Source organism: Myxocyprinus asiaticus, chromosome 25 (genome assembly GCF_019703515.2).
Source record: "Myxocyprinus asiaticus isolate MX2 ecotype Aquarium Trade chromosome 25, UBuf_Myxa_2, whole genome shotgun sequence".
Lineage (NCBI taxonomy): Eukaryota > Metazoa > Chordata > Actinopteri > Cypriniformes > Catostomidae > Myxocyprinus > Myxocyprinus asiaticus.
This window is the reverse complement of record NC_059368.1, coordinates 20579541-20605560: the sequence shown is the minus strand read 5'-3', so window position 1 is coordinate 20605560 and position 26020 is coordinate 20579541. Positions and strand designations below refer to the sequence as shown.

Genomic DNA, 26020 nt, shown 5'->3' with positions numbered 1-26020 from the left:
CTAAGTAATTGATTTCATGCAATTATTGAGCCAGAAAACATGGAAATACAGTAGAAAAATAATTTACAACATTAGAGTTCTGTATTTATTATTATGTCATTTCAAAGGCTTTTTCTACCTCAAAAAATCAACAGATATACAAATTATACATCATGTACAAACATAACACAAAGCAATTGGGCTGTTATTCGCTGAAAATCTTCCATAGAATATAGAAGCGCTTTCGCAGAGAAGTTTATCAGTGCATAATGACTTAAATTAAGGGTCTTTTCCTCACACAAAGCTATCTTATGACTTTAAAAGACTAGGAATATAGCACAAAATCTGGACTACCTTTATCTTAATGACCCCTGGTCACCATTGACGTTTATTATGTGGAAAAGAGCAGCATGAACATTCTGCTAAGAAAGAAATCATGCAGGCTTGGAATGGATATGTGAGTACATGATGACAGAATTAACATTTTTGAGTGATATTCCCTTAAGTGGTATGTAAATTAGTTAGTTTTCTGTTTGTTAACAATGCATAATCCCATATATTCTTGTAGCACCTGTAAGTGTGGGAAGGATGTTTAAAAGAAGTGCAACTACATAAAGGACTACAGGTTCCTCCAGATATTAAATGTTTACTCTTTAAAAACATCTAACCCTACAACCTGTTACATGTTTTTGAAATGCAAGCATTGCTACTCTTGCTGTGTTTTGAAAAGATTAATTGCCACCTGATTGCTTCAGACAGCACTATAAGGTGTTCAAGCTCTCCAATCAAGAATTTTGTCAAGAGCTTATCATGCATGCTAGAAGAGAATCCTTAGTGCCAACTGGGCACTTTTATTTTTTTTTAATTTTTTTTTAAATAGTGCAACATCTTAAAGTTACATCCGAATCGTGACACTAATTTTCCTTTCAAGTTATGTAAAGTATCTCATTAATATATTACAATTAATAATATTTTCAGTCATTTTGATGTAAACCAAGTCCAGTGCAACATTCATCAATGATCAAATCGCATACTTTTTCACAATCAGGTAGCCATGTTAAACATTCATTTAAATAAAATCAATTCTTAGAAAACAATCAATACACATTTAATAATTTCCTTCACAATTCACATTTGGCACAAAGGAATTTTCTATATACCTACCATTGGATGAGGGTTAAATTGGTTTGTGAATGGTAATTAATTATTCTATTAGATTGGCATGGGTCACACAGTGTCACTGTGAGGAAGTCTCTGCTGCTAAACTGGATCTGCCATGCTGGTGAAAGTTTGGAGCCATGCAAGCACCACAGCAACTCCGTCCCTGAAGGGAATCCTTCTTTATCCCCTCGCTGTCCTTGAACCAGCAACTGCTTATATGTCCAAGCATGCCACAGTGCATCGCACAGGCCACAGATGGGCACTGTGCTATTCCATTCACTCTCAGGTGAGGGCATGTCACTCCATTTGTTACATGACCTTGAAGAATGCTGGTGATGTGACTCAACAAGTCATCAAAAAACTCAGGGACTCCCTCGTAACCTGGGAGGAAAATAAATGTCATTACAGATGATAGTAGTTGAAAGCATTGCTGGAAGTAACTCAATTGAGGGTCCATTTGTATACACACAATTAAACCATAAAAAATAAAACACTAATCCTCACTGCTTTTAATTAGAGGTCGACTGATAGTGGATTTTGCTGATACCGATATCTAATGAGGTGGAAAAGGCTAATAACTGATTAATCATCTATAGTTTTTAAAATTGATTTATAGAATGTTAAAAAAAACAAAAATGTTGATGTCTTTACGTACTATGACGGGCACAGACATGGAGACTACACGAGTCCAAAATTAATAAATTCCCAGATGCCAAAATTTGAATAATACCTAGAAAAAAAGTTATTTCGTGCATAACTTTTAATTATAAACAAACACAAAACATACAAGGCACTCTTATTTTGAAATGATGGGGACTTGGCTCTTTTACAATGCTCTATAATTTAGTATTTACCAAATTAAGCTTTTTATAGCAAAAATATGTCACCAGATGAGGTTTAATGAGGAATAAGTTTTATCATTATTCACAAAATATGAAGTTGGAGACGCGACAGATGTGGTGACAGAGCATGTTTCCATTTAGTCACAATTTTCTTTGCATGCTCTCATTTCAATTTAGAACACTTGATTAACTAATCAAAATAACAAAACATAAATTGAAGTGAGGATAAAAATAATAATGAATATTGTCAAATGCAGCAAATCCCCACATGATTGTTTTTATTTCACCTCTAGAGGCCGCTGTTAGAATGTAGAGCCAAACGGTTCTAACTGTAGAATCCTCCAGCATTTGTTTGTTATAAAAAATGTAAATATAGGCAAATATCGGCATAGATTTTTGACGATAAATGATGGTTACAAAAAGCAACTATCTGCACTGATTAATCGTAAAACCGATATATTGGTCTACTTCTACTTTTAACACTTTCATAATTTAAAAATATCACCTGGCTAACAGGCTTTTGTAACGACATCCTCTGTGCAATTGGTCAATTGCAATTGGTTTGCAGTATTTTTTCCTGATGGTTTTAAAGGGATAGTTCACCAAAAAATGAAAATTCTCTCATCATTTACTCACCCTCATGATATCCCAGGTATGTATGACTTTCTTTCTTCACCAGAACACATTAGAAGAAAAATATAAAAATATCTCCACTCAGTAGGTCCTTAAAATGCAAGTGGATGGTGATTTGACATTTAAAGCTTCAAAAATCACAGACAGACAACATAAACGTCATCAATACGACTCAAGCGGTAAAATTCATGTCTTCTAAAGTGACACAATCACTTTTGGTGTAGAAAAGATCAATATGTAAGTACTTTTTTAACTCTAAATCAGCTGTATGCGTGTGTGACATAATCACATTGGCACATGAGACATGAGGCACGTGTGTCACAACCGGAAGAGTGGCGCTGTTTCCAAATGAGAAGGAGGAACGCTGTACAGTAGCTTGGTTGGTTTTGGTTTAGATCTGTATTTACTCACAATGGTGCGTTTGTGTGCTTATCCTGGATGTCTCAACCGAGAGGAGAACGTGAGATTACGTCTGTATCATGGCAACTCGAATATGACACACTTGAGACCGCATGAACTCTTTTCGTGAAGCTTACCTGAAGCGTTGAATTATAGTTCTTAGTACTTAAATATTGATATTTTTTCGCACTAAAAGTGATTGTGTCGCTTTAGAAGACATTACTTTAACCACTGGAGTTGTATCAATGATGTTTATGCTGACTGTCTGTGATTTTTGGAGCTTCAAATGTTGAATCACCATCCACCTATTGAGCTGAGATATTTTTCTGTTTTTTTTTTTAAATGTGTCCTGGTGAAGAAAGAAAGTCATACACATATGGGATATCAAGAGGGTGAGTAAATGATGAGAGAATTTTCATTTTTTGGTGAACTATCCCTTTAATAGGACTGAACATGTAGCCTCACATTTAAATCAACTATTTTAAAGATTTAGTTTACAAAATTGCTCATCATTGGTCATCATTATCTTCAGTACTACAAAATAAGGCGCTCTTGCCTTAAATAGGTCCCCCTCGCCAACCCTAAACCTGAGCACTGGTTGACAGGTTTCGCTACAGTGTAATATGAAGCTTGTGATCTTATAATGGTGCTGAAAGTATTGTGAGAGCTCTCAGAGGTAGATTTATAAAATAGCTAGAGAGAGCAGATATCATTTGCTGCCATACTCTTGCGCTGTCATGGGACTCATTGTATGCACCACTGAGAGATATCAAAGCGCCTTTCCCTTCTAGATACACAAGATCACCATAGCAACAAGCGGAGAGCCAGCCTGGTGACTTTTAAATATACGGTACGCTGACAAACACAGCTGTGTCTGCAGATACAATTAAGAGTCTTCAAATAAAGTGCTTCAAATGTTCTTTTTCCCATCTTTCCTAAATGTCCTACACCTCCCTTTGGGACATCAGCAGAAGAATGATTTAAAGATGAATGCAGAAATGCCTTCAGAGTATACAGAGTCTATTTGATTTCCATCAAAATCAAAATTAAAGTTTTGTGGCTTTTAGTGCATGTCTGGTAGCTTTAAGGCGATCTATATGCTAGTATATTCCTAAATGTTGGCTAAATTTACTTTTAGCAGATATATGCCTTTAAAATGTACATTTTGTCCAATAAAATGCTCTCTGAAACAAGAATGTTTCTTCCCCTAATGCTATCTACCTGACTAGCAATAGCATGTAGCAAATTATGTTCATGGCTGTAACGTAAACTAAAGGCCATTGGCAATTTAAAAAAAGGGGGATGAGCCCTTCAGTATGTTACAGCCTAACTTCCTGTTTCAACTGGAAATATGTCAACACAGGAAAAAAAAAAAAAAAAAGAAAAACTGCTCGTCAAGCCAGTTTATGTGGACTTAAAGAGTTGTTATGATGGAGATTCACACTAAAATCTCATATTAGAGAATGCGAAGACAAATGCATATTGCTTGACATTCATTAGCATAAGAGGAATATTTAGGTCTAATACAAGTTAAGGTCAATCAACAGTATCTGAGGCATAAAGTTGAATCAATTAAACAAAAATTAAATTCAACTTGTCTCTCCTTTTCTTTAAAAAAGAAAAGGCAAAAAAATAAAAAAATAAAAATCGAGGTTACAGAGGGGCACTTACAATGGAAGTGAATGGGACCCATTTCTGACAGAAATGTGAAGCTTATAATTTTCTAAAAGCACTTGCATTAATTCTCCTGTTAAAACGTGTGTATTATTGGAGCAGTAAAGTTGTTTAAATCATAGTTTTTATGGCATACTACTGTTCTAAGTAAATTTATAGTTATTTGTTAAAGAAGTTACATTATCATGGCAACAAATTGGATATAACTTTACACAGAAAAGGTCAGTAAGCAATTTTATCACATGTAAAGCACGTTGACACACAAATCTGTTCACATCTTGTGGCTATACTTCTGAAACAGTGAGTATTTTAACGTTTACGGATTGGCCCTATTCTCTTTCATTGCAGGTGCCTTAGTGTGACCAAGATTTTTGCTTCTTCTTTTTATTTTTTTTTAAAGGAGGAACAAATCAAAAATATATTTTGTAGTAATCAACATTATGACACAAATGTTGTCGATTGAGCTTAATTTGTACTGAACCCAGAATATTCCTTTAAAACACGCCAAATGGCCTCTTTATGATTCAATACTGACACCATGTGGTCTGTCTGCATTATTGCACTGCTGATTTTGAAAGTGGGAAGAGTTCACACCATAAAGATAACATCAATTCCAGTAATGTAAAGACACACTCTGCCATATCCTCAGTGACATTACTCCTTGCTCTTGTTTTCAAAAGACTCGAAGAAACCTTTTGAAACAAACCTGGGAATGCGTTGATGTCAATGACAGCGTGCTGGCCAGTCTGGTTGTTTATAATGATATCAATCCCAAACAGAGAAATTCCGAGGGCTTGTCGTAACCTTCTGGAAATTTTTTGGATGACATCATTTCTGGGTGCCCAGTACTGCCCCTCCATGTTGTCCCTCTAAAGGGAGCCAAAAAGGGACAAGATTTATGAAATGCCTCTCAGTTTGAACGTTTACCGTCATTATTCATAGCTATTACCATAAAACTTCAGATGTGCTTGTCTTGTTTTATAAGACATTTAACTTGGATACAAACATTGGATACAATCTGATCATTTAGCCTTTTTTGAACAGGACAGGTTTTAAGCATAAAAATCTAAAAATCTAAAAATCTAGTCTAAAATGAAGGTTACTGCTTGATGTTATCAGATATTCAAGCCTGAAAAACGTTCAAAATGCCCTCAGGTATTCAGGCAAGCTAAGAGAATAATTCATTTGAAGGAAACCATAACTTTTTCTTGTAGATTCAAAGGGGTTACAGAATGATCTCAGCTATAAACATGAGCGATGTTGACTTACACTGGTCAGGTGAGAAGAGGACTCTGGCTTGGACACATGGTGACTGTTAAAGGATATTGATCTTCTATCTATGAGATAAAAACACAAAATCTTTTTTTTTTTGTCTTTTTGAGCTACCAACAATCCACTTCTCATTGTCTAACTGTACATATTTTCCAACAGAATCACAAAATCGGCTGAATCGTAAACAAAACTAGGCAACAGAGGATTTGATTCTTCATTGGGGCCATTATTCACTGAAACATTCTGTCATCTGAGAAGAATAGGTTTTAGGTTGCTTATTTAATACATACCATGTCAAAGACAAAATAAACAACTTCCTTTAAAGCAGGGGAAAGAATCTGGGGCTAAACATCAGCAACATATGCTGACAGAATGGTCTGTGTAAGAGGCCCTTACCATCAAAAAGAGTTGCTCACGAGTGTCATTAATGTCAGTCTCACTTTTTCTCTGATGCAGCTTTCAAACATAAGGCAATCTTACAGTATATCTTATAAACAGTTTCAGACAAAGTATGTTTATTAGGATATATGTCTGCGTAGATGGCTTAGAGTACTTAGGCCAAAGAAGACCTGATGTCTAGATTCCTTGACTTGGCACCCTGTAAAGTGATTTTACTGGCTTTGATGTAGCCTGGTAAACTTGTTTGCCATCTGTGACGCACATGGACTAAAATTTACTTATCTTCATGCCCATGTGCATGTGCATTATCCAAAGACTTAAACCTTGATAAGTACTACCATACCGCTTAGAAGACTATTCAGCAGAATGTCAGCGTCAGTCACCATTCACTTACATTGTATGGAAAATATATGCAATTGAAAGTGAATGGTGACTAAGGTTAACATTCTGAGTAACATCTCTTTATTTGATAAAGAGATGTTACCATCTCTATACAGATGATATAATTATGACAGAATTTCCATTTTTGGGTGAAATATCAATTTAAGTCCTGTATCTCTTAAAGGAATAGTTCACCCAAAAATGAAAATTCTCTCATCATTTACTCACCGTCATGCCATCCCAGATGTGTATGACTTTCTTTCTTTTACAGAACACAAACGAAGATTTTTAGAAGAATATTTCAGCTCTGTAGGTCCATACAATGCAAGTAAATGGTGGCATGAAATTTGAAGCTCCAAAATGCATATAAAGGCAGCATAAAAGTAATCCATACGACTCCAGTGGTTTAATCCATGTCTTCTCAAGCGATCCAATTGATTTTGGATGAGAACAGACCAAAATGCAACTCCTTTTTCACTGTAAATCTTGACATCTGCAGTCTCCTTGGCAATCATGATTTTAAGCTCGATTACACTTCTACCATCTACCGCTCTGCGCATGCATCACGCTCTAGGACGTGTACTCAAGCTTGAAATCACGATAGTGCCTAGTGACTGCAATGGCAAGACGGAAAGTGAAAAAGGAGTTACATTTTATCATTTAAAACTTATTGTATCACTTCTGAAGATATGAATTAAACCACTGGAGTCATATGGATTACTTTCATGCTGCAATTATGTGCTTTTTGGAGCTTCAAAGTTTTGGTCACTATTCACTTGCATTGTATGGACCTACAGAGCTGAAATATTCTTCTAAAAATCTATGTGTTCAGCAGAAAAATGAATGTCATACAAATCTGGAATGGCATGAGGGTGAGTAAATGAAGAGAGGATTTTCATTTTTGGGTGAACTATCCCTTTAAGTTATGAATGAATCAAAGCTGCAATTACATGCAAATGCTTTGAACCGTCCATCACTTTTTAATTGATGTATTTAGCTTGGAAATTGGTGTGAAATTACTAACCTGTGGGTCCAGAAGGAAAGTTCCTAATCGAGGGCCGCTGCACCACATTGTAGGCCTCTCCCACTACAAAGACCTTGTACAAAACTGCATTATGGTTGATGAAGCTCTGAATTACACATGGGGGCTTGATGTCTTTCAGATCTTCTTCACTGAAGATGATGGCCATCTATTGAACGAAATCAACATAACTTAACGACACATTCCAAAGCAAGTGGGTTGTAGGTTTACCATGTAAAAATGACAATAAAATATATGGATTTTTTATGATCTTGAAATGTATAGAAGCAAACATGGAAAGTATATCATTCTTTTCAAGACTAATAAAAGAGTGACTCTTGTCTTGTGAGGTGTGGCTATATGTACTTTCACGACACTATCACTGCTACACTGGAATTCTCCACCAATCCAGCAGAGATATATGTTTCTTGCCTTTTATTATAGCTCAGTAAACCTGTGTTTACAGTCATAAAAACACCTGACAATCAACCTGTTTGCACACACACACACACACACAAGTTGGTGGTAACATTAATTTCGTACGCCCTTCACTGTCAACACAGTAAACAAATTTACTAGTGTCTTCAATCATATTCTGAAGGAATCTCAAACTTTGATCTGTACATTAGTCACTAAGAAACAATCATAAGGTCACCATAGCAATGGAGGCTGCACCCCAGTTAATCATGCACAAGGACAGCAGGGTTGCTTGTGATTCAATACAATGAGAGCTCTGAGTTCATGTTCTCTTGATGGTGAGATCCATGACAAAATAGCACCACACTTCCGAAGAAACTAAAATGCCCTTTAAAAAGTGGAGTGACCATAATGTCATTGTGATATTAAATAAACAGTATGTTTAAAAATTATTTAGACTTAATAGAATATTTAACCAATTAATTAATTATTATTTTTAAATGTAATAAAACTTTTAAAGTAACTTTCTATTTAATTATAATTTCTTCCTATTTTACTCAATTACAACATTTTCATTCATTAAAAAAAAAGATCTTTGTGATACCATTCTTTTTAAGCACTAAAACCCACAATTAGTTGTTATAACAAGACGCCGCTTAATATTATAAATTATTAACTAACATCACGTAGCAACTCTTATGCAATAGATATCATAACACTGTAGTTTACAGTATTTACAGTATCTATTACACATTATGTAATAGATATGAATAATACAGCAGTTTACAAAAAAGTAAAGTCTTGAACTGAAAATGCCCTGAAATATCCTCTTACCTCATGGGAGCTGATGCCATGAGCTACCTGGGTCTTGCAAACTGAAATGAAACAAAAAGAAACTGAGATGGTGCATGAATGCATGGGGAAATCTACAGTATAGGAAACAGAGGTTTGTGTCAAAATGGGGCAGAAGCTCCTCTGTGGACCAAAGTTAGTGTTGACAACTTGTTACAGTAAACAACCATCTGAATCAGATAAACTATACTGCATGCTCTTGCATACACTGCCATGTAAAATCTGTCGTATGGCACTGTAAATGGCACTTTTCATTAACCACAATGTATCGGTAAATTCTTCAACTTACAGAATTCAATGCATTCTGTAAATTGAAGAGTACTACTGTGGATGAAAGGAACTTACTGAAAGGAAATGTTATTCCATTTTTGTGGAGCTCCTCCAGAGTCTCTGCGCCACACTCGCTCTTGAGGACCATGAACGGAGGTGAGCAGATCCTGTCATCTACAGATTGAACACAGACAAGGATGAAGAGGATGATTTATATGTAACAACTCTTTGAGATGTACATAAAACCATGTTCTTGCTGAAGAAAGAATCTTAACAGTTTTCAGATCTTACACCCTAAATAAAAATTCTGTTAAATTTACGGTAAAATACAGGCAGATGTGGTTGCCAAAAATTTACCGTAAAAAATACAGTGACCATGTTTCAGGCTTTACGGGTTGTAATTTTGATATCTGTATATTTTACGGCTCACTACCGATTATATTATTACATTACATTTTAACAATAGTTTACCGTAAAAAAGGGTAAATGCATTCTCTTGTTAAACATAATATAAATTTTCTCATTAATTATAAGGTAAAATAATACTTTTTTTTATATTTAAAAAAAACAAAATTTTGTAATGTAAGCTGTTCCCACCCCCCCCCCCTCCGCCCCCCCCTCATATTTGTTGCTGTTAATTATTAAAATCATAAGATTTTAACACCTGGTATGTTCTCTGTGTCAGTAAATATTTCAATATATAGGGCACTAATACATTCAGAAAACCATGAGAACCCTCTCCGTTGTCTTTATCAGTCAAATCATTGTCCTAGCACCGTATAGACCAGACCATGTTTGCTTACACACACTGATTCTGACCGTTCTTGTTGTTTTCTCTGATGTGATCTGTTCTGATTCCACCTCGCTCTCACTTTTTTTTCCCTCTCCATCTCCCACCAATACGTTCTCTTTTTTTGTTTACTTCATTTTCTCAAACATACACAGGCGACTGAAAACATAACAGACATGACGACAGCAACTTGTCAAGATTAACCAGCACACCCTCAACATAATTCCTTGTAGACACAGAGTTTGGATGAGTCTAAATGATGTGTAGCCTGCACACATTTTAAGTGATGACAATACTTAGTAAAGGATAATATTACTACTGGATCCATGGAAACATTCAAAACTAAACTGCTGAGGTATCTGTGAATTTTCAATTTGCTTTTGATGTTCAACCATCAATTCAATCTTATAAACAGCTTCTTTTCCAAGCATAATATAGTCTATTTATAACCCCTCAAAAACAATCTGTGTTGAGTTTCTCAACGTACTTCAGCGTATTAAACCATCACAGCACATTAAACCATTTCAGATAATTAACCAGTAGCCTGTAGTCACAAACATTGAATAAAGGAACACTGTGTGTGAAAATGCTGTGCATACAGTGTCATGTGTAATGCGATTACAAACTTAATTTTTTTGGACAAAAGTAGTGCAACAGATTTCATTTTAAATTATTGATACCAGATTACAGTTACTGACTTACAATTAATTTATGATTACATGGATTATTTAATACATATAAAACATGAATTACACCCTTACAACCTAATGTAATATAAACATTATTTTGAATTCGTTTAGTGGAAAACCAAAAACTTTTCTTTGAAAAGTGTTAGGAGGGGTTTTAGAAAGTACCTTAAAAGTAAAGTAATTAGTGATGCAATTAATAGTTATTAAAGTAATGGTTTCAATTAAATTAATGAGTAATGCCGACTAATACTAATAATTATCTGCAATGGATTACATTTTTGAGCAACTTACACAACACTTAGTGCATATTTGAGGATATGCGTTTATTATGATTCATTATGGGCCTACAAAATGACCACAACCTTACACAACCAAGTCAACTGACCCAATCTTAACTCATCCAAAACCGTAGTGATCTTCAGTAAGATCATACACGTAATGTCACGTTATGCCGTGTTTATGTTCCATTCAAACATTTGGACCACAACATCCTGTTGTCATCTTCTCACATGGTCTGGCCATGGAGGGGGGAAATTAGCTCATGGAAAATGTCCCTACTCATTTAACTAAATCAGTCATTGATTGCACTTGCTGATAATGCCAAACATGTAGATGTATTAGGCAAGTGAGCTTTTTCAAAACTGGATCTTGTGTAATACAGAGGGTATATGGGCTGTGTTATCTTTCTTTTCCCAGAATTCCTCACAGTGTTGTTTCATAAGATAATATCTATGGAGGTCGTTGCCTGAAAATAGTCACTCCCTTTGTATCCTAAACAGAGTCATCTCCTTCTTAGAGACAGAGAAGCACCAAGACCGATGGTAAACTTCACACTAAACCTCAGATGACACTCCTGTACCCACAGGTCCCTGTGGTAGAACGTTGTAGTTTTGATATTTGACTGGACAACATCAGCTTTTCTGATCTGAATACAATAACTTTCCAAGTAAATGATTTTAAAAGCCTTGATAATTTTTGCATTTACAGTGATCCTTACAGTCATATAAAGGCTGTATCTACACTGTGAAAAGTGGTAACGTGCAGTTGTCGCCTTACAGGAGTGTTCCAGGTTCAATACAACTTAAGCTCAATTGACAGCATTTGTGGCATAATGTAGATTACCACAAACATTAATTTCGACTCATCCCACCTTTTCTTAAAAAAAGAAGAAGCAAAAATCAAGGTTACATTGAAGCACTTACAACTGAATCAAAGGGGCCAATTTTTGGAGGCTTTAAAGGCAGAAATTTGAAGCTTATAATTTCATAAAAGCACATACATTAATTCTTCTGTGAAAACTTGTGTATTATTTGAGCTGTAAAGTTGTTTAAATTAAATTGTTTAAGTCATTTTAGGGTTTGTTGACATTGCACCGTCATGGTGATGAAGCTGTAAAATTGGCTATAACTTTAAACAGAAAAGGTTAGTAAGTGATTTTATCACACTAAAATCATGGTAACATGCATATTGTTTATGTCTTGTGGCTAACCTTTTGAAACAGTGAGTATTTTAACATATAAAAATTGGCCCCCATTCACTTCCATTGTAAGTGCCTCACTGTCACCTCGATTTCTGCTTTTTCAAAGAAAAGGAGGGACGGTCAAAATAATTTTTTGTAGTTGGCCTAATCAATATTGTGCCACAAATCAGTCGATTGAGCTTAACTTGTATTGAACCCTGAATATTCCTTTAAGGAGCTATTTCTACCTGATTTAACCCTTAAAAATGGTTTTGTTGGTGTTGATCTAATGTGTTCAGGACAGGTTGTTTCAGACATGTTAAATAATATTTATGATTTGAATCAACCCAGTTAATTTAGATGTTACCATATAACATCTACCACAGTTCACTGAAAAAAATGTTTAACTTAAAAATGTGCTTCATGTGGTAAATTATTGTAGGTTTACACCTTTTAAAGTGAATGTGTGGATCACTTACATAAAATACATTTTTTAATTAAAAGGCTATATTTGTCCTCTGGAGTTAATTTTCTGGACATTTTGTACCTTTATGACTGCAATTTTTTAAACAAAAAAACATTATTAATGTGTCATCCTTTTAGTTTATGTCAAGTACTTCAGTGTAATCAATTAATTGACATACATGTTCAATCTAGATAATCAGATTGAGAATGTATTACCTAAAATTAAATTAACATCAACTCATAAATATTATTGAACATGTCTGAATCAACCTGAATACATTAGGTTTCGACAACAAAACAATTTTTAAGGGTTAGATTGCTCCATAAGGTAACAATTGCATGTTACCACTTTTTCACAGCGTATACTGTAATTAGGCCTAGAATAGACTAATAAGAAACATATCACACCACCAGCATTTTTGCCTCCCTGATTTTAAATTCTGGGGGCATTTTTGTCACTTTTGGTACATTTTTGCCCTAAGCCCTGGTTAATTTCTAACCCTGGTGTGAATACAACCAAATTTTTTTGGTTGAATATTGAATAAGATTGCAAATTGAAACGGAATTCCTTAGGCACTACGCCATTCTCACAGCTGGTTATTCTGTTGGCCTGTAGCTAGCGAGTGGGCCTCCTGTTCTTTCTGTAGCCAGTGATTGCAGCATGCAAGCAGCACAAAGAATGAACAACTCAGCAGCTTTAGGACATAAGCCCTCTGTAAGCCTCACACATCCCCTGTGGAAAGGCCAAAACCTGTTCTTCTCATATTAGTCCAACCCTGAAGGACAAAGGAGGATCCAAAGACCTCTTTTACAGAAACCTTTAGCACATTTAGAATGTGGACATGCTATCAGAGGACTAATGACTAACAACAGGTGAACTAACGGCCAGCAGTGCTACTGGTTTCAGATGCAACAATAAGTACATTTACATGCAAATTAAAAGTTTGATTTCTGTCAGACTAAAACAATAATTTTTCACTTTAAAATACAAGTGCTTTTGTCTGACTAAAATCGTACCAGTTAGATTTTTGCAAAGTTGAACTAATAGACTTGTTTCTTCATCCAGCATGTGTCGGACCATGGTTGACCAACCACAGCGGTTTGCAAATGCAGTCGTATTTGTTGGCGTACAACCCGCCGCATTTGTTGTCCTTCCTTCAAATATTCCATTATGCATTGTGTCAGACAGATGAAGACAAAAACAGCAAAAAACTGCTGCAGCTCAATTCTAACTGTGCATGTAACAGTACTGACAGATTTTACCATGTAGACAAATCCTTTAATCACCTAGGTCATGACTTTTTATGTTAGTTGTTTCATTTTTTGCTTCCAAAACCCCCCCACAACATCCAAAACACAACACATGCTGGTGACCAACCATAGTAAGAGATGCACAGAAAACAGTTATGACACAGTTGTATTCTTTGGGATCACACTAAAATGCATGTGTGCTGTAGACAGACCTTGCATGCAGTCTTCAATTATATGGATTAGCTTGTACGACTTGCAACGGTCCAACAGAGTACGAATGGCTGGAAGAGGGTCCAGAATTACTGTTTCAGGGTGAGCATCTATGTAGTCCTGGAAAGAGGTCAAAACTTGGTCAAGACAATTCTTAAAGACTTTCTGCATAAGCAGTTCTATGAAAATGATAGTGTCAGCCTTTCTAAAAAAAAAAAAGTATATTGCACACTACTGACTGGCTCAGTATTAGAGCATTTGATTTCTAAATTATTACTGTATCCTAACAAAACACACCTTGAAACAGTAATTGTCTAAAGTTTTGCTTTGTTTCAATCAGCGCTCTGCAGATTACCTTGTAAGAAAATGTTCACTTCTTTATGGGTTATTTTTAATAAAATCCAAGGATGGAGGAGCAAAGAACTATATGGGTACTTGAGTTTATGGGCTTAGTTACCTGAACTCCCTGTACAAGGAGCAGAGACTCTGTGACCTTCTGGTCAGCCTCAACAATGTGGTCAGTCAGCTTGTGGATGATGACATCAAAAGGACCCTGCTTCTCTATTGGATGGCTCAGATCCAGCTAGACCAGGAGAACAAGGCCAAGAGCTCAGTAAACATCCACATGACATTTTTCAATAATAACCCTCTGGGAGAACTATAATGTCAATATATGAATAGGTATATGATTTACATTTCTGTAAATGCACATCCCATGTTTGAGTATTATTGTTAAGGAAATAAGTACATGAAAAAAATGTTAACCTACAAATGTGCTTCATTTGATAACATCTAAATTAACTATTTTTATTTAAGTCAAAAATATTAGTGAATGTCTCTGAATCAACCTGAATACATTATATTACACAAATAAAAATGTTAAGGGTTAGGTCAGGTGGAAATAGCTCCTTAAGATGACAACTGGAGGTTACCACTTTTTTCAGTGTATGTTAATAAGTATTTTAGTAAATGAATTGGAATTGGTTGACTAAATAAACTGTATGCATACTCGAAAAATCCAGTTGATCCAGTTAAGTTCTGCTTGCTCAAGGGCATACTTGCAGGACAAATGTTTATAAGGATGCCAACTGTCACAGGTAAAGGAGTGTCATTCAGAAATGTCACTGCTTACCAGTGAAAACAACTGATCTGTAGACTTCCAATCTTGAGCACAAAGGCACTGTTTATTAGTTTGCCCGAAACTAATCTAAATACGATTATGTAAATGGGACCAAAAAGGCAGGATCACATTCTGATCTCTTTGTGAAAATCAGTAGAATCCAGAGCCTGAGTGACAGGTTTTTCTGTTTATTTTTTGCTCAAACCTCATAAACACATGGTTGTGACTTAGCTGAACACATGATAACTATGTGTACATGATCAAAGTGACTCTCTAATATAAACAGTGTGTCACAGTTCATCAGAAGAGAAAGGTTGAAGAAAAAAAATTATATCTACAGTAATAAATATTCATAAATAAAAGGTAATAACACTATCAGTCTACAAATCCAGACTGATCAAGTCGAAAGTTCTGCTGCTGAAATTGGTCTGTGCTCACCGAAATTCTAACCACTGCCCCCAGTGGCTGAACCTGGAAATGTTGTTGAGGTAAAATGTCCACAGGGTGACACCAAAAGCAAGTAGTATTTTTAGTTGTAAAAAATGTAATATAGTCAACAGGAACACATATTTTAATGTATTAACCCTACACAATGTAGTGGTCTAAAAAAGTAATTTTAGAGGGGAAATGCAACCTCAGAATCGCGCCCACCATTGTTTATGTAAACGTTATTACTTCCTGGTTTATATGGTGTACGCAAGTTAAGTCTCCTGTGTTCGTATCGTCGGACAGTATATGTGTTCTGAAGACTTTACACGTCACCAACACAGAGAATGGCTGCATGGGGTAAACAGAGGACGCGATCCTTAACATTTAGGAACAAGAGAATATTTTGCTTGGATCAGACCACAAAGGTTCTTGGCAAAAGTCAGAGACACATCGATATGGCCTAGGCAGTTAAGATGGGAGAGGGCATCCATAAGTGCATTTTTATTTTAGACATACAGACCTAATCCAGAGTGACTCTTTCAAAGGCAGTACTAATATAAGAGCACAACATGGGGCTGAGGGGCCCACCAGGGACAGAGATCGAGAGAGAGTTGATCCTCAGGGGCTTATTGGCCTGTTCACTAAATGGCTCTGCTTTCAGATCACAATGACTGGAAATGCTCTCATAGCCAGCACAGAAGTGTGACAAACAATTTCACAAAACAGACATATGACACACAGAAAGTGACACATAGATTCCATTAATATGCAGCATGCATCAGGACACCTCATGACACTTCAGTAAGACGTCTTCCTCTGTTGTGGAAATTCAGGCAGTACTCACAATGCTGTATCATGTTTAATATCAGATGATGTGAGTCATGCTTTCCATAACAGTTCATTTTGTCTTGCTGTTTTTTTCATTTAAAGCAGCTATAACTTTTTAAAGAACCATCAGGCTAAGAGATTCACAGCTTCCTGCACATAATGAGGCCTTATTTGCTTCGCTAGATTTTTTTTTGTATTGTTCCCCTATTTCCGCTCCCCATCTAACCCACTTCTTCCTAAAAAACAGAACCAATTCTTTAAATTTGCTTTTAACTTTTGTAGAACAGTGATGAACATTATTATCATTATTGTCCAATCATTATTACACTGTGATCATTAAACCAAATGAGAAGTGAAAACCAAGGAGAAAATGGCAAGCAAAGTTACCCTACAAACAAAAATCATTCTACAGTTCTGTCATTTTGCAAACATTTAAAAAAAATTGATAGAAGCTGACTGGCTTTATTAATTATACAAATAGGAAATCAGTTCTCTTTTTACTCGCCCTCAGACTGTTTCAAACCTGTATGACTTTCTGTCTTCTGTGGAACAGAAAAGGAGATGTTAGGCAGAATGTTAGGGGTCGATAGCCTCAGGCACTATTCAATTTCATTGCATCTTTTTTCCATCCAGTGAAAGTGACAGAGGTGACTGAAATAAACATTGTGTCTAATATATCATTTTATGTTCAGTGGAAGAAAGGAAGTCATACAGGTTTGGGACAACATGAAGGTGAGTAACTGTGCTGAAAAATAGTGGTGACATGCAATTATTACCCCAAGAATCTATTCTTCTTGATGTAATCCATACAAATTACTTTTGCTTGTGTATCCTAATTTGTCAGGTAGATATTAGTCAGATTAAATAGCATTTTTGACTTGAATAAAACCAGTTAATTAAGATATTACCACATAAAGCACATTTTTTAGGTTACATGACAAAAAGGTTTTTTACAGTGTGATTAATTTTCAGTTTGGGTGAACTATCCCTATAAGATAAAAAACCATATACTGTCAAAAGTGGAATCCTGCATTTGTTACCTTATGGAGCTATTTTTACCTGATGTAACCTTTATTATTAGTTTTGTTATTTAGTTTCATATTAAATAGTATTTTTCATTATTTTCGAATAATGAATCAAACCAGTTAATTCATATGTAACCACACGGCACACATTTTTTAGGTTAAAGCTTAAGTGTGTAATTTCTGCACCACTAATACCAGTGAAACAAAACTGCAAAAATAACTATTGTTTTCAACCAGCTTTACGAAACACCCTCCTCTGTCTCTCATTGGCTGAACAAACAGATAGCCCAGCCCCCAACTTAAGCCTTGTTTAGTTAATGTTCTTGTGTCGGGCTGGATGGGTTGCTCAAGACAAACAAGAAATTTAGAGTGCCACAGAGACACAGTGCTTACAGTTTTCGAGAAGATTAACATACGAATGGTTTACTTATTAGTTGTCTCTGTATATTAAGCTGGGACAGGAGAAAGTATTTTAACACTGAAAAAGTTACATGCTTCAACTTTTAGTATAGTTATCTTGAAACTTTCATTGCCATTGTTTAAGGGCTGCCTATGTGTAAAGCTAACACTATTGTCCTCTAAAAACTGTGTATGTAAAAAATTTGCTTAATTTTGTAATATCCAAATAAACAGGTTTTATTCAAGTCAAAAATGTCATTTAATATCACTGAATCAACCTGAAGACATTAGGTAACACCAACACAACTAATTGGAAAGTAGAAATAGCTCCTTAAAGTAACAATTGCAGGTTAATACTTCTTATTGTGTAACTATAACTCTTTACAGTTGATTCCTCCTCATAACAATTCTGAAGGACATAAACAGGCCCACACAGAATCTGCATCTGCATCTGCAGAACTTCCACTTGCAGATTTTGGCAGAATTCAAACTCCCATCATTTACAAAGGTTTGCACATCCCCTGTAATAAAGATGTGCTTTATTATTGATTTTGGCTAAATTGATATTGTTTTCAGCTACCATTAAGGGTTTTGTTCTCTCAGCCCCTTTTAACTAGGGGTCGACCAATTATCGGCCTGGCCGATAATCGGATCCGATATTCATTATTTTTCTAATTATCGGAATCGTTATTCTGTCTGATATGATTTCCGATAAATTTTTAAATGTGCTCCATTGGCTCTGATGCCACCGCCTCTCTCTGAAAGTTTGCTGCTTGAAGTCTTGCTCAATGTCCCGCCCACAGTATTATAGGATTGGTTATATGTCAAGAGTAAATGGCCAATCAACACTGTACTCCATATTCATGGGGAAGAGGTGGGAAGGAGGAAAGCAGTGAGAGAAAGATGCATCACTGAGAGGACAAGCTGTTTTCAAAAGTAAGAATGCAGATACTGAAGTTGCAATAAACATCATTATACTCTATGCCAGCGGTCACCAATTAGCAGACCGCGGTCCGGACCCCGGATTTGTTCCATCTGGACCACCAGACATCATGACAACAGCCATTTCTACACTTTAGGTTAACAGCGTGACAAAACAACGGAGCTGTGTACACAGCAAGTGCTCCGGGGTGTATATAGTACTGAACTTTCAGCATTACATCTTTTTTTTTTTTTTTTTTTTTTTTTTAAATGCCCAGTTCCCAATGCGCTCTAGGTCCTCGTGGTGGCGTAGTGACTCGCCTCAATCCGGGTGGTGGAGGACGAATCTCATTTGCCTCCGCGTCTGAGACCGTCAATCCGCGCATCTTATCACGTGGTTTGTTGAGCGTGTTACTGTGGAGACATAGCGCATGTGGAGGCTTCACGCCATTCTCCGCGGCAAACATGCACAACTCACCACGCGTCCCACCAAGAGCGAGAACCACATTATAGCGACCACGAGGAGGTTACCCCATGTGACTTGACCCTTCCTAGCAACTGGGCCAATTTGGTTGCTTAGGGGACCTGGCTGGAGTCACTTAGCATGCACTGGATTCGATCATGCGACTCCAAGGGTGGGAGTCAGTGTCTTTACTCGCTGAGCTACCCAGGCCCCTCAGCGATACATCTTTGAATAATTTTCTCTAACACGAACACGCTTCATTAATGCCCTTTTGTGCTCTGCATGCATTGCCTCTCTAACCCGGCCCGCGACATGAGGTGCTGCATAGTAGAGCTGCAGATGTGGTTATTTCAAAGACAGCATTAAATCTTTCATCTCATTTCATTGTGAATAAAATCCCATTGCCCTTTTTGCACTTGACTAAATGGGTTAGCCAGCAAGCTACATGAAGAGTTTCAACTCCTATAATGTTGATTCTCATCTATCACATGTTAATACATAGCATTCTGTTATGAGCTGTTTAGTTCATTATTTGATATATTTAAAGTTTCAGTTCAAAAGAAATACTGCTGGGAGCTCCCTCCAGTACATTTTTGAAAATAATAATAATGTTGATAATTTTGGAATGTTCTGTTTAGCAGTATTTCATTAAACACAAGTTTATAGGCATTTAAAGGACGTTTTGTGTTGGAGTTTGTGTTAGTGTAAATTTGGACACTAAAATTCTCATTTTTACTGAAAATGTATATCGCCCCAAATATCGGTTATTGGTCTCCTTGATTCCTAATAATCGTAATCGTATCGGCCATGAAAAAAAAAACCATATTGGTCGACCCCTACTTTTAACACATTTTAACATCTTCTAATCCATTCTGCAGATTCCATCTAAGCCTGGACATAAGCTTAATGCACTAAATACAAGTGTGAACCAATTTAAAAGGATACCTTGTGACCCTGCTGACACTCAGGTTATTTTGGTTTTGAAAGTAGTGTGGGTATTTTCTTGGGAAAGCTTCAAGTATAATTATCTTATCACTATGGTGGCGACAAGCTGAAACTGCATTTAATAAACTATTTATAATGATGTACTATGGAGCTATAAAATAGTTGTTAATGAGCAAATTAATGAGTGGACTGACCAGAGATGCAGTGTACACTGTACAAAGTGGTAACCTGCAATTGTTCCCCAAAGGAGCTATTTCAACCTGATCTAACCCTTAAAATGAGTTTGTTGGTGTAACCTAATAAGGTTGATTCAGTGATGTTAAATAATGTTTTTGACCTGAATAAAACCAGTTTATTTAGAAGTGACCACTTGAAGCACACTGTTAAGACATAAATATCTAAATATCTATCAAATATAATAAATATCTATTAACACCATTTGCCCTTAGAAAACACACTACACAAGCCATAAATCATGAAGATACTCATACTTATGCTTCAGTGATAACATGAAATGATGAGATTACAACATGATTAACATTCTGTTAAGCTGTCTGATCATCATTGATTTTTGTGACTTGATGATTTAATGATCATCTTAATCACATAAATGACACTCACCCTGCCTAAAGTGATCAGCCCATGGACTGTTGACTAGAGAGTTAAGTAGTTTAGTGACCGTATAAAATCTATGACTGGGTGCAGCAGGGCTGCCTATTGTACGATGCGGAAACAGGTCAAAGTCCATCCTTAATGCATGGATAGCAAAGAGGCATTTATTCTGCATCTGTCAATTCAGTTTGGGAGTGGAGAAAAGCCCTTGGTATTAGAGTCAGACCCTTATCAATGGAGCTGTCTGGCTGATACAGGACTGGACTGAAGGAACCAGGACCTTGGCTTAGTCTCCGTTCCGCCCTCCTTCTTCCGCTCTAACTGGCAACATTGAAATAACACACAGCCAAAAGCCTTCACAGTCGCAAAACAAAACAACTGACTCAATTGACTCAGACACTGTTCCTAGAACTCGCTTTTTAACTATGCACTTTCCATGGCAAAACTGTTAAGAATGTTTTTTTTTTACATAAAATACATTTGCTTTAACTAAGAGCTAATCTCATGATATGCTTTGAGTTCTGTGCTTGCAAGCAAATCTGTACCTTATTTCCACTGTAACCTGCCAAATTTGTTATAAAACCTTCTTATCTAAGGGCCTCTTTAACGTAACACAATCTAAACATGGTTGACAAGGGCATAACCTGTTGGAATGTACAAATACTGTCTTCATATGTCCACTGAAAACATTAGGAAAGGGCTAGTCATTTAATCCAAAATGAAGAACTTCCCCATGTCCAAGAAATGTATACAAGAAGCAGACTCATATGTCCACTGAAAACATTAGGAAAGGGCTAGTCATTGAATCCAACATGAAGCAATTCCCTGTGTCCAAGAAAAGTACACAAGAAGCAGACATGCAAAAATCAAGAGGACAACATTACAGTCTCTGTTACACTGTTCGATAATGTCTGTCATATCTCTGTGACTCATGTGTCTAATGATTTATCAATATCAAGGTGAAGCAAGGGGAAGTCCACACAAACACAACAGAATCATTCTTTAAATCCCCATTGTACTGTTAACTGTCCATCCTTAAGCAAACATTGCATGATGATGAAGTTCTAGCTCGAGGGACGTCATGAAAGCAGTTCATGTTCTGTACATTAGCAATGAAAAATGGGGCAGCAGTTGTTTTGTAGGCGTAAGAAACTATCTTGAATTACGTTTGCACCCTGACAAAACCAGATGTTCTTTAGTAGGGCAAGACTCTGTGTACATTTATGCATTTGATACATGCTTTTACCCAAAGTGACTTACAGTGCATGTACTGAACATTTTATCAACATGTGAGCTCCCTTGAAATCAAACCTGTGACGTTGCTGTTGTTAGCGCCAAGCTCTACCAGTTGAATTACAAGAACGATCAAACTGAAAACCTTTTATATAGCTTAAATTTGATTGGAACCTGTTCTTTTATTTATGTCACTTCACCCCAAAATGTTGTCATCATTCACTTACATCATTCACTTTCATTGAAAAATTATGCAATGAAAGTGAATGTTGACTGAAGCTAATATTCCACCTAACGTCTCCTTTTGTGTTCCACGGATAAAAGAAAGTCATGCGGGTTTGGAACAATATGAGGATGAGTAAATGATGACAGAATTTTCATTTTTGGGTGAACTGCCCCTTTAAACGTACTACTTTAAATAGGAGCTTGTAGAAAAATGCATTGTCAACAAGTACTGACTACTGAGGTTCGTTATAATGTTGCAAGTTTTAAACATTGATTTTTTTTACTCTGAATGTATATTTTTCAATGCCACTTTAATCAGTAAGTACAGATTGGATTTAACCTACCCTCCCAAAGAACAAAACAAAACAAAAAACCTCTTGACTGAAGCCAACGGCGCTATAATAAATGGCAGACCTAAAGACCTTTGTGTCTATGCTATCCCAGTGCACTAATGTGAACTAATGTCCAACACTTCCATACAGAATTGCTTAATAAGCAGATAATCTATAAGGGTAATGGTTCAACTCTAAGACTGATCAACCTGATTTGAACTGTAATGGCCAAGAAAAGCATAATCGTGCTTTCATGCCCCCATTCATGCAATTTTGTACAAGCAAACATCTTTTTATGTTATGATAGGCAACAACAGTCACTAAGTTCATGCAACAACAGGATGAGCAGCTATGCTAGTGTTATTAAGCAATGAAAATGATAAAATGAAGCATTCCACCTGCAATTAATAGTAATTCACATGATAATATGACTGTGCCTTTAACTAAATCAGACTCATTCCCTGAATCATTTGCTTTTAAATAGAATGTAATAGCCTGCTGATGATATTTTTTATTTAAGTGTCCTCAAGCATAGAATATTTATTTTCATTAAATGAAAGGCACCTTGTAACAAGATGACATGGGTCTTATTATAGTATAATGACACACTTTTTTTTGGTTTCAGTCAAGGAAAAGCCATATCAAAATGAAAGAAAGGTTGTAATGCTTGCTTACCTGAATCATCTCTATGCCTTGTTTCCTGGAAGGAAAAACAACCTATGAATGTTTTATATTGATATTTGCAACATGCAATTATGTTATTGTTGACTCACATACTGATCAGTATGGATTTGTATTTGTAATATGGAGTATGTATTTATGCATGACTTATTTTCATAATGGGAAAAATGATTAGGAAGAGCTTGCACATTTAAATGACATAATAATTACACTCATTCAAAATTCAAAGAAAACTGGACAAAACTCTTGTTACTTGGCAACATAAAGTGGGCTCTGTCACAAAGCAACCCCTCTCTAACTTTAGACTGCTGTCTCTTACTCAAATAGGAGACAATTCTCCATTTCCAGAAAACACATTTTATTTTGCTGGCTCAAAGTTTACAAATTACAGATCATAATATGGAAAATGTATTCAATTTCTTAATGTACAGAATTAATCTCCTGAATAATCCTTGCACAGATCAAAGCAGAGTGATTTGTAAGTATGTTGAGTCACAGCCTGAAGTGGTTGTGTTTGTTTCTAAAAAACTCAGAACTAGGCAAAAATATCTTCGTCTTTCATCAAAAGCCCCAAGACAAATATGCAAGCAAGTAGAATAACAATCACAAACATGTTAATCAAGTTTAGGTAAAACCCTGTTGGATCCAGTTATCCGTATGCTGAAATATGCTCATGAAAGGAAGGAGATCATGTTACACTGACTCTGAAACACGTTACGTTCACTCAGAAATGTCATGTAGCCCACGCTACATCTATGGCTAATGCCTCCTTCCACAAACATAACATTTACAGCTTTACAGCTGTACTGTTTGCAATAAATTGTAATGACTTTAATATCCAGAGTGACAGATTTTTAGCTCTGAATCAACTATGTAACAAGCATTGTCTTGCTGCAGACTCTTAGGAATGCATGGAGTCTAAAGAGATATACAAGCAATGTTACTCCAAATTCTGTGGAACTGGAGGAGGGCTGGGACTGGATTGAAGACTGTTGTACAAAAGATGAAAAGGGATGTGAGAAGGCATGATGAATCATATTTCCTTTCCATTAACCCACTGTCTATCTCTGAGAGACCGTTTCAATTCTTCTTAACTTGGTTGTATTACTCAATATAATTCACTAGCCTATATATCACATGTTTACTATAACTTTTTACTGCATTAACAACATTTCGACAGATCCCCCCAAATAATAGACTGTTTCAGTAACAATTTACAATAAGGTTCCATTTGTTAACAACATTAGTTAACATTAACAAACAATGAACAATACTTATTAACCATTTATTAATCTTAGTTAATGTTAAGTTCAACATATAGTAATACATTTTTAATATCCAAAGTTGTATTTGTTAACACTAGTTAATGCACTATTAACTAACATCAACTAACATTGAACAACTGTATTTTTATTAACTAACATGAACAAAGATGAATAAATGATGTAAAAATAAATAAATAAATAAAAAGTATTGTTAATTGTTTATTCATGATACCTAATGCATTAACTAATGTTAACAAATGGAACCTTATTATAAAGTGTCACCAATATTTGTTTTGGATAAATCGTTCATGACCAGTCGCATAGGACGCGGGCAAGAGATGCGCGCGCACATTTACGCACCTGCACATTTCCACGAAGGTCTGGAAATTGAGTTTTTTTATCTTCTTGTCGCTGAGCCAGTATCCAACTCGCTTTCCTTTACCGAACTTCTGCATCTCTGCAGGGAGAAATGTCAGTCTGAATACATACGTAGTTTGATCAACTTGACCAGGTGTTTTATTCAGCCTTTCAGAAATAATAAATAGTCGGTCTTGGTGAATGTCAAAAATACACGATGGTCTGACTCTGATATAAATAATTAGGGACGTTACCAACCTGACAGAATCACTGCAGAAAAGCCGGTGGTGCTGAATCTGAAAACAGAAGTTCTGTTCAGTTACTAGGACCTCCCAGTTACAGATTTAGACTATCGGCACTAGTCCATCCACGATTGCCAAAGTCCTCCAGAGTGCGTGTCCCTCTGTCTAAATAGGTAGTCAATTTTATGACAAATTCGTCACATTATTTATATAACACCAAAACATATCGACATAACAAACACAGCACATCGTGACACACCACAGCATGAAAACGACGAGTGTGTCCCTTGGCAAACCTCAGATCTTATCCTTATACTGTATAACCCCATTACTTGTCAACGCTGCTGATCAGCGATGTAATGTTGATTGGCCATTCCGAAAGCGACTAAACTTATTTGCTCGGACACACCCTCCTTCAGAGGCGGGTTTAAAGCCTCGTGTACTGGTTCAGGATGAATGGTCCTTGAAAGGCAACTTCTCCAGGATTATTTCGTTTATTTATTCAGTTCAACGATCAAGTAAAATGTCTTACATGTGGACACTATTCAGTGTAGCGCCATATTTAATTTTTGACGCGAATGAAAACGAGTCTCTGAGGTGAGGGGTAGGTAGTACTGTTGTTTACAATTGGTGTTGATCCTTCAGCTGACAAAACATGAATAAAAATACACAAAAACCTCGTTTTAAAGGGATAGTGCACCCAAAAATTAAAATTCTCTCATGATTTACACACCCTCATGCCATCTCAGATGTGTATGACTTTCATTCTTCTGCAGAAC

The 26020-nt window shown here is 36.1% G+C and overlaps 1 protein-coding gene across 1 annotated transcript; it reads right to left on the bottom strand.

The window, feature by feature from the left end:
* Positions 1-71: 71 nt before the first annotated feature.
* LOC127416482 (inositol-tetrakisphosphate 1-kinase-like) lies at positions 72-25581 on the bottom strand. The gene is made up of 12 exons (XM_051655875.1): positions 25501-25581; positions 25258-25406; positions 25003-25099; positions 23372-23396; positions 14622-14747; positions 14167-14284; positions 9376-9474; positions 9013-9053; positions 7765-7930; positions 5958-6025; positions 5395-5557; positions 72-1521 (listed from the first exon to the last, which is right to left on the bottom strand). Exons 3-12 carry the CDS (start codon positions 25095-25097, stop codon positions 1217-1219), a joined length of 1206 nt encoding a protein of 401 aa, XP_051511835.1. The 5' UTR covers positions 25098-25099; positions 25258-25406; positions 25501-25581; the 3' UTR covers positions 72-1216.
* Positions 25582-26020: the final 439 nt, after the last annotated feature.

Excerpts from the sequence above, each read along its gene's own strand:
- LOC127416482 (XM_051655875.1), bottom strand. The coding sequence starts at position 25,097 with ATGCAGAAGTTCGGTAAAGGAAAGCGAGTTGGATACTGGCTCAGCGAC. Across the intron at positions 23,397-25,002 it reads ACCTTCGTGGAAATGTGCAG|GAAACAAGGCATAGAGATGA; the intron begins GTGCGTAAATGT and ends TTTTCCTTCCAG. Across the intron at positions 6,026-7,764 it reads CTTTCCTTCTGGACCCACAG|ATAGAAGATCAATATCCTTT; the intron begins GTTAGTAATTTC and ends TTTATCTCATAG.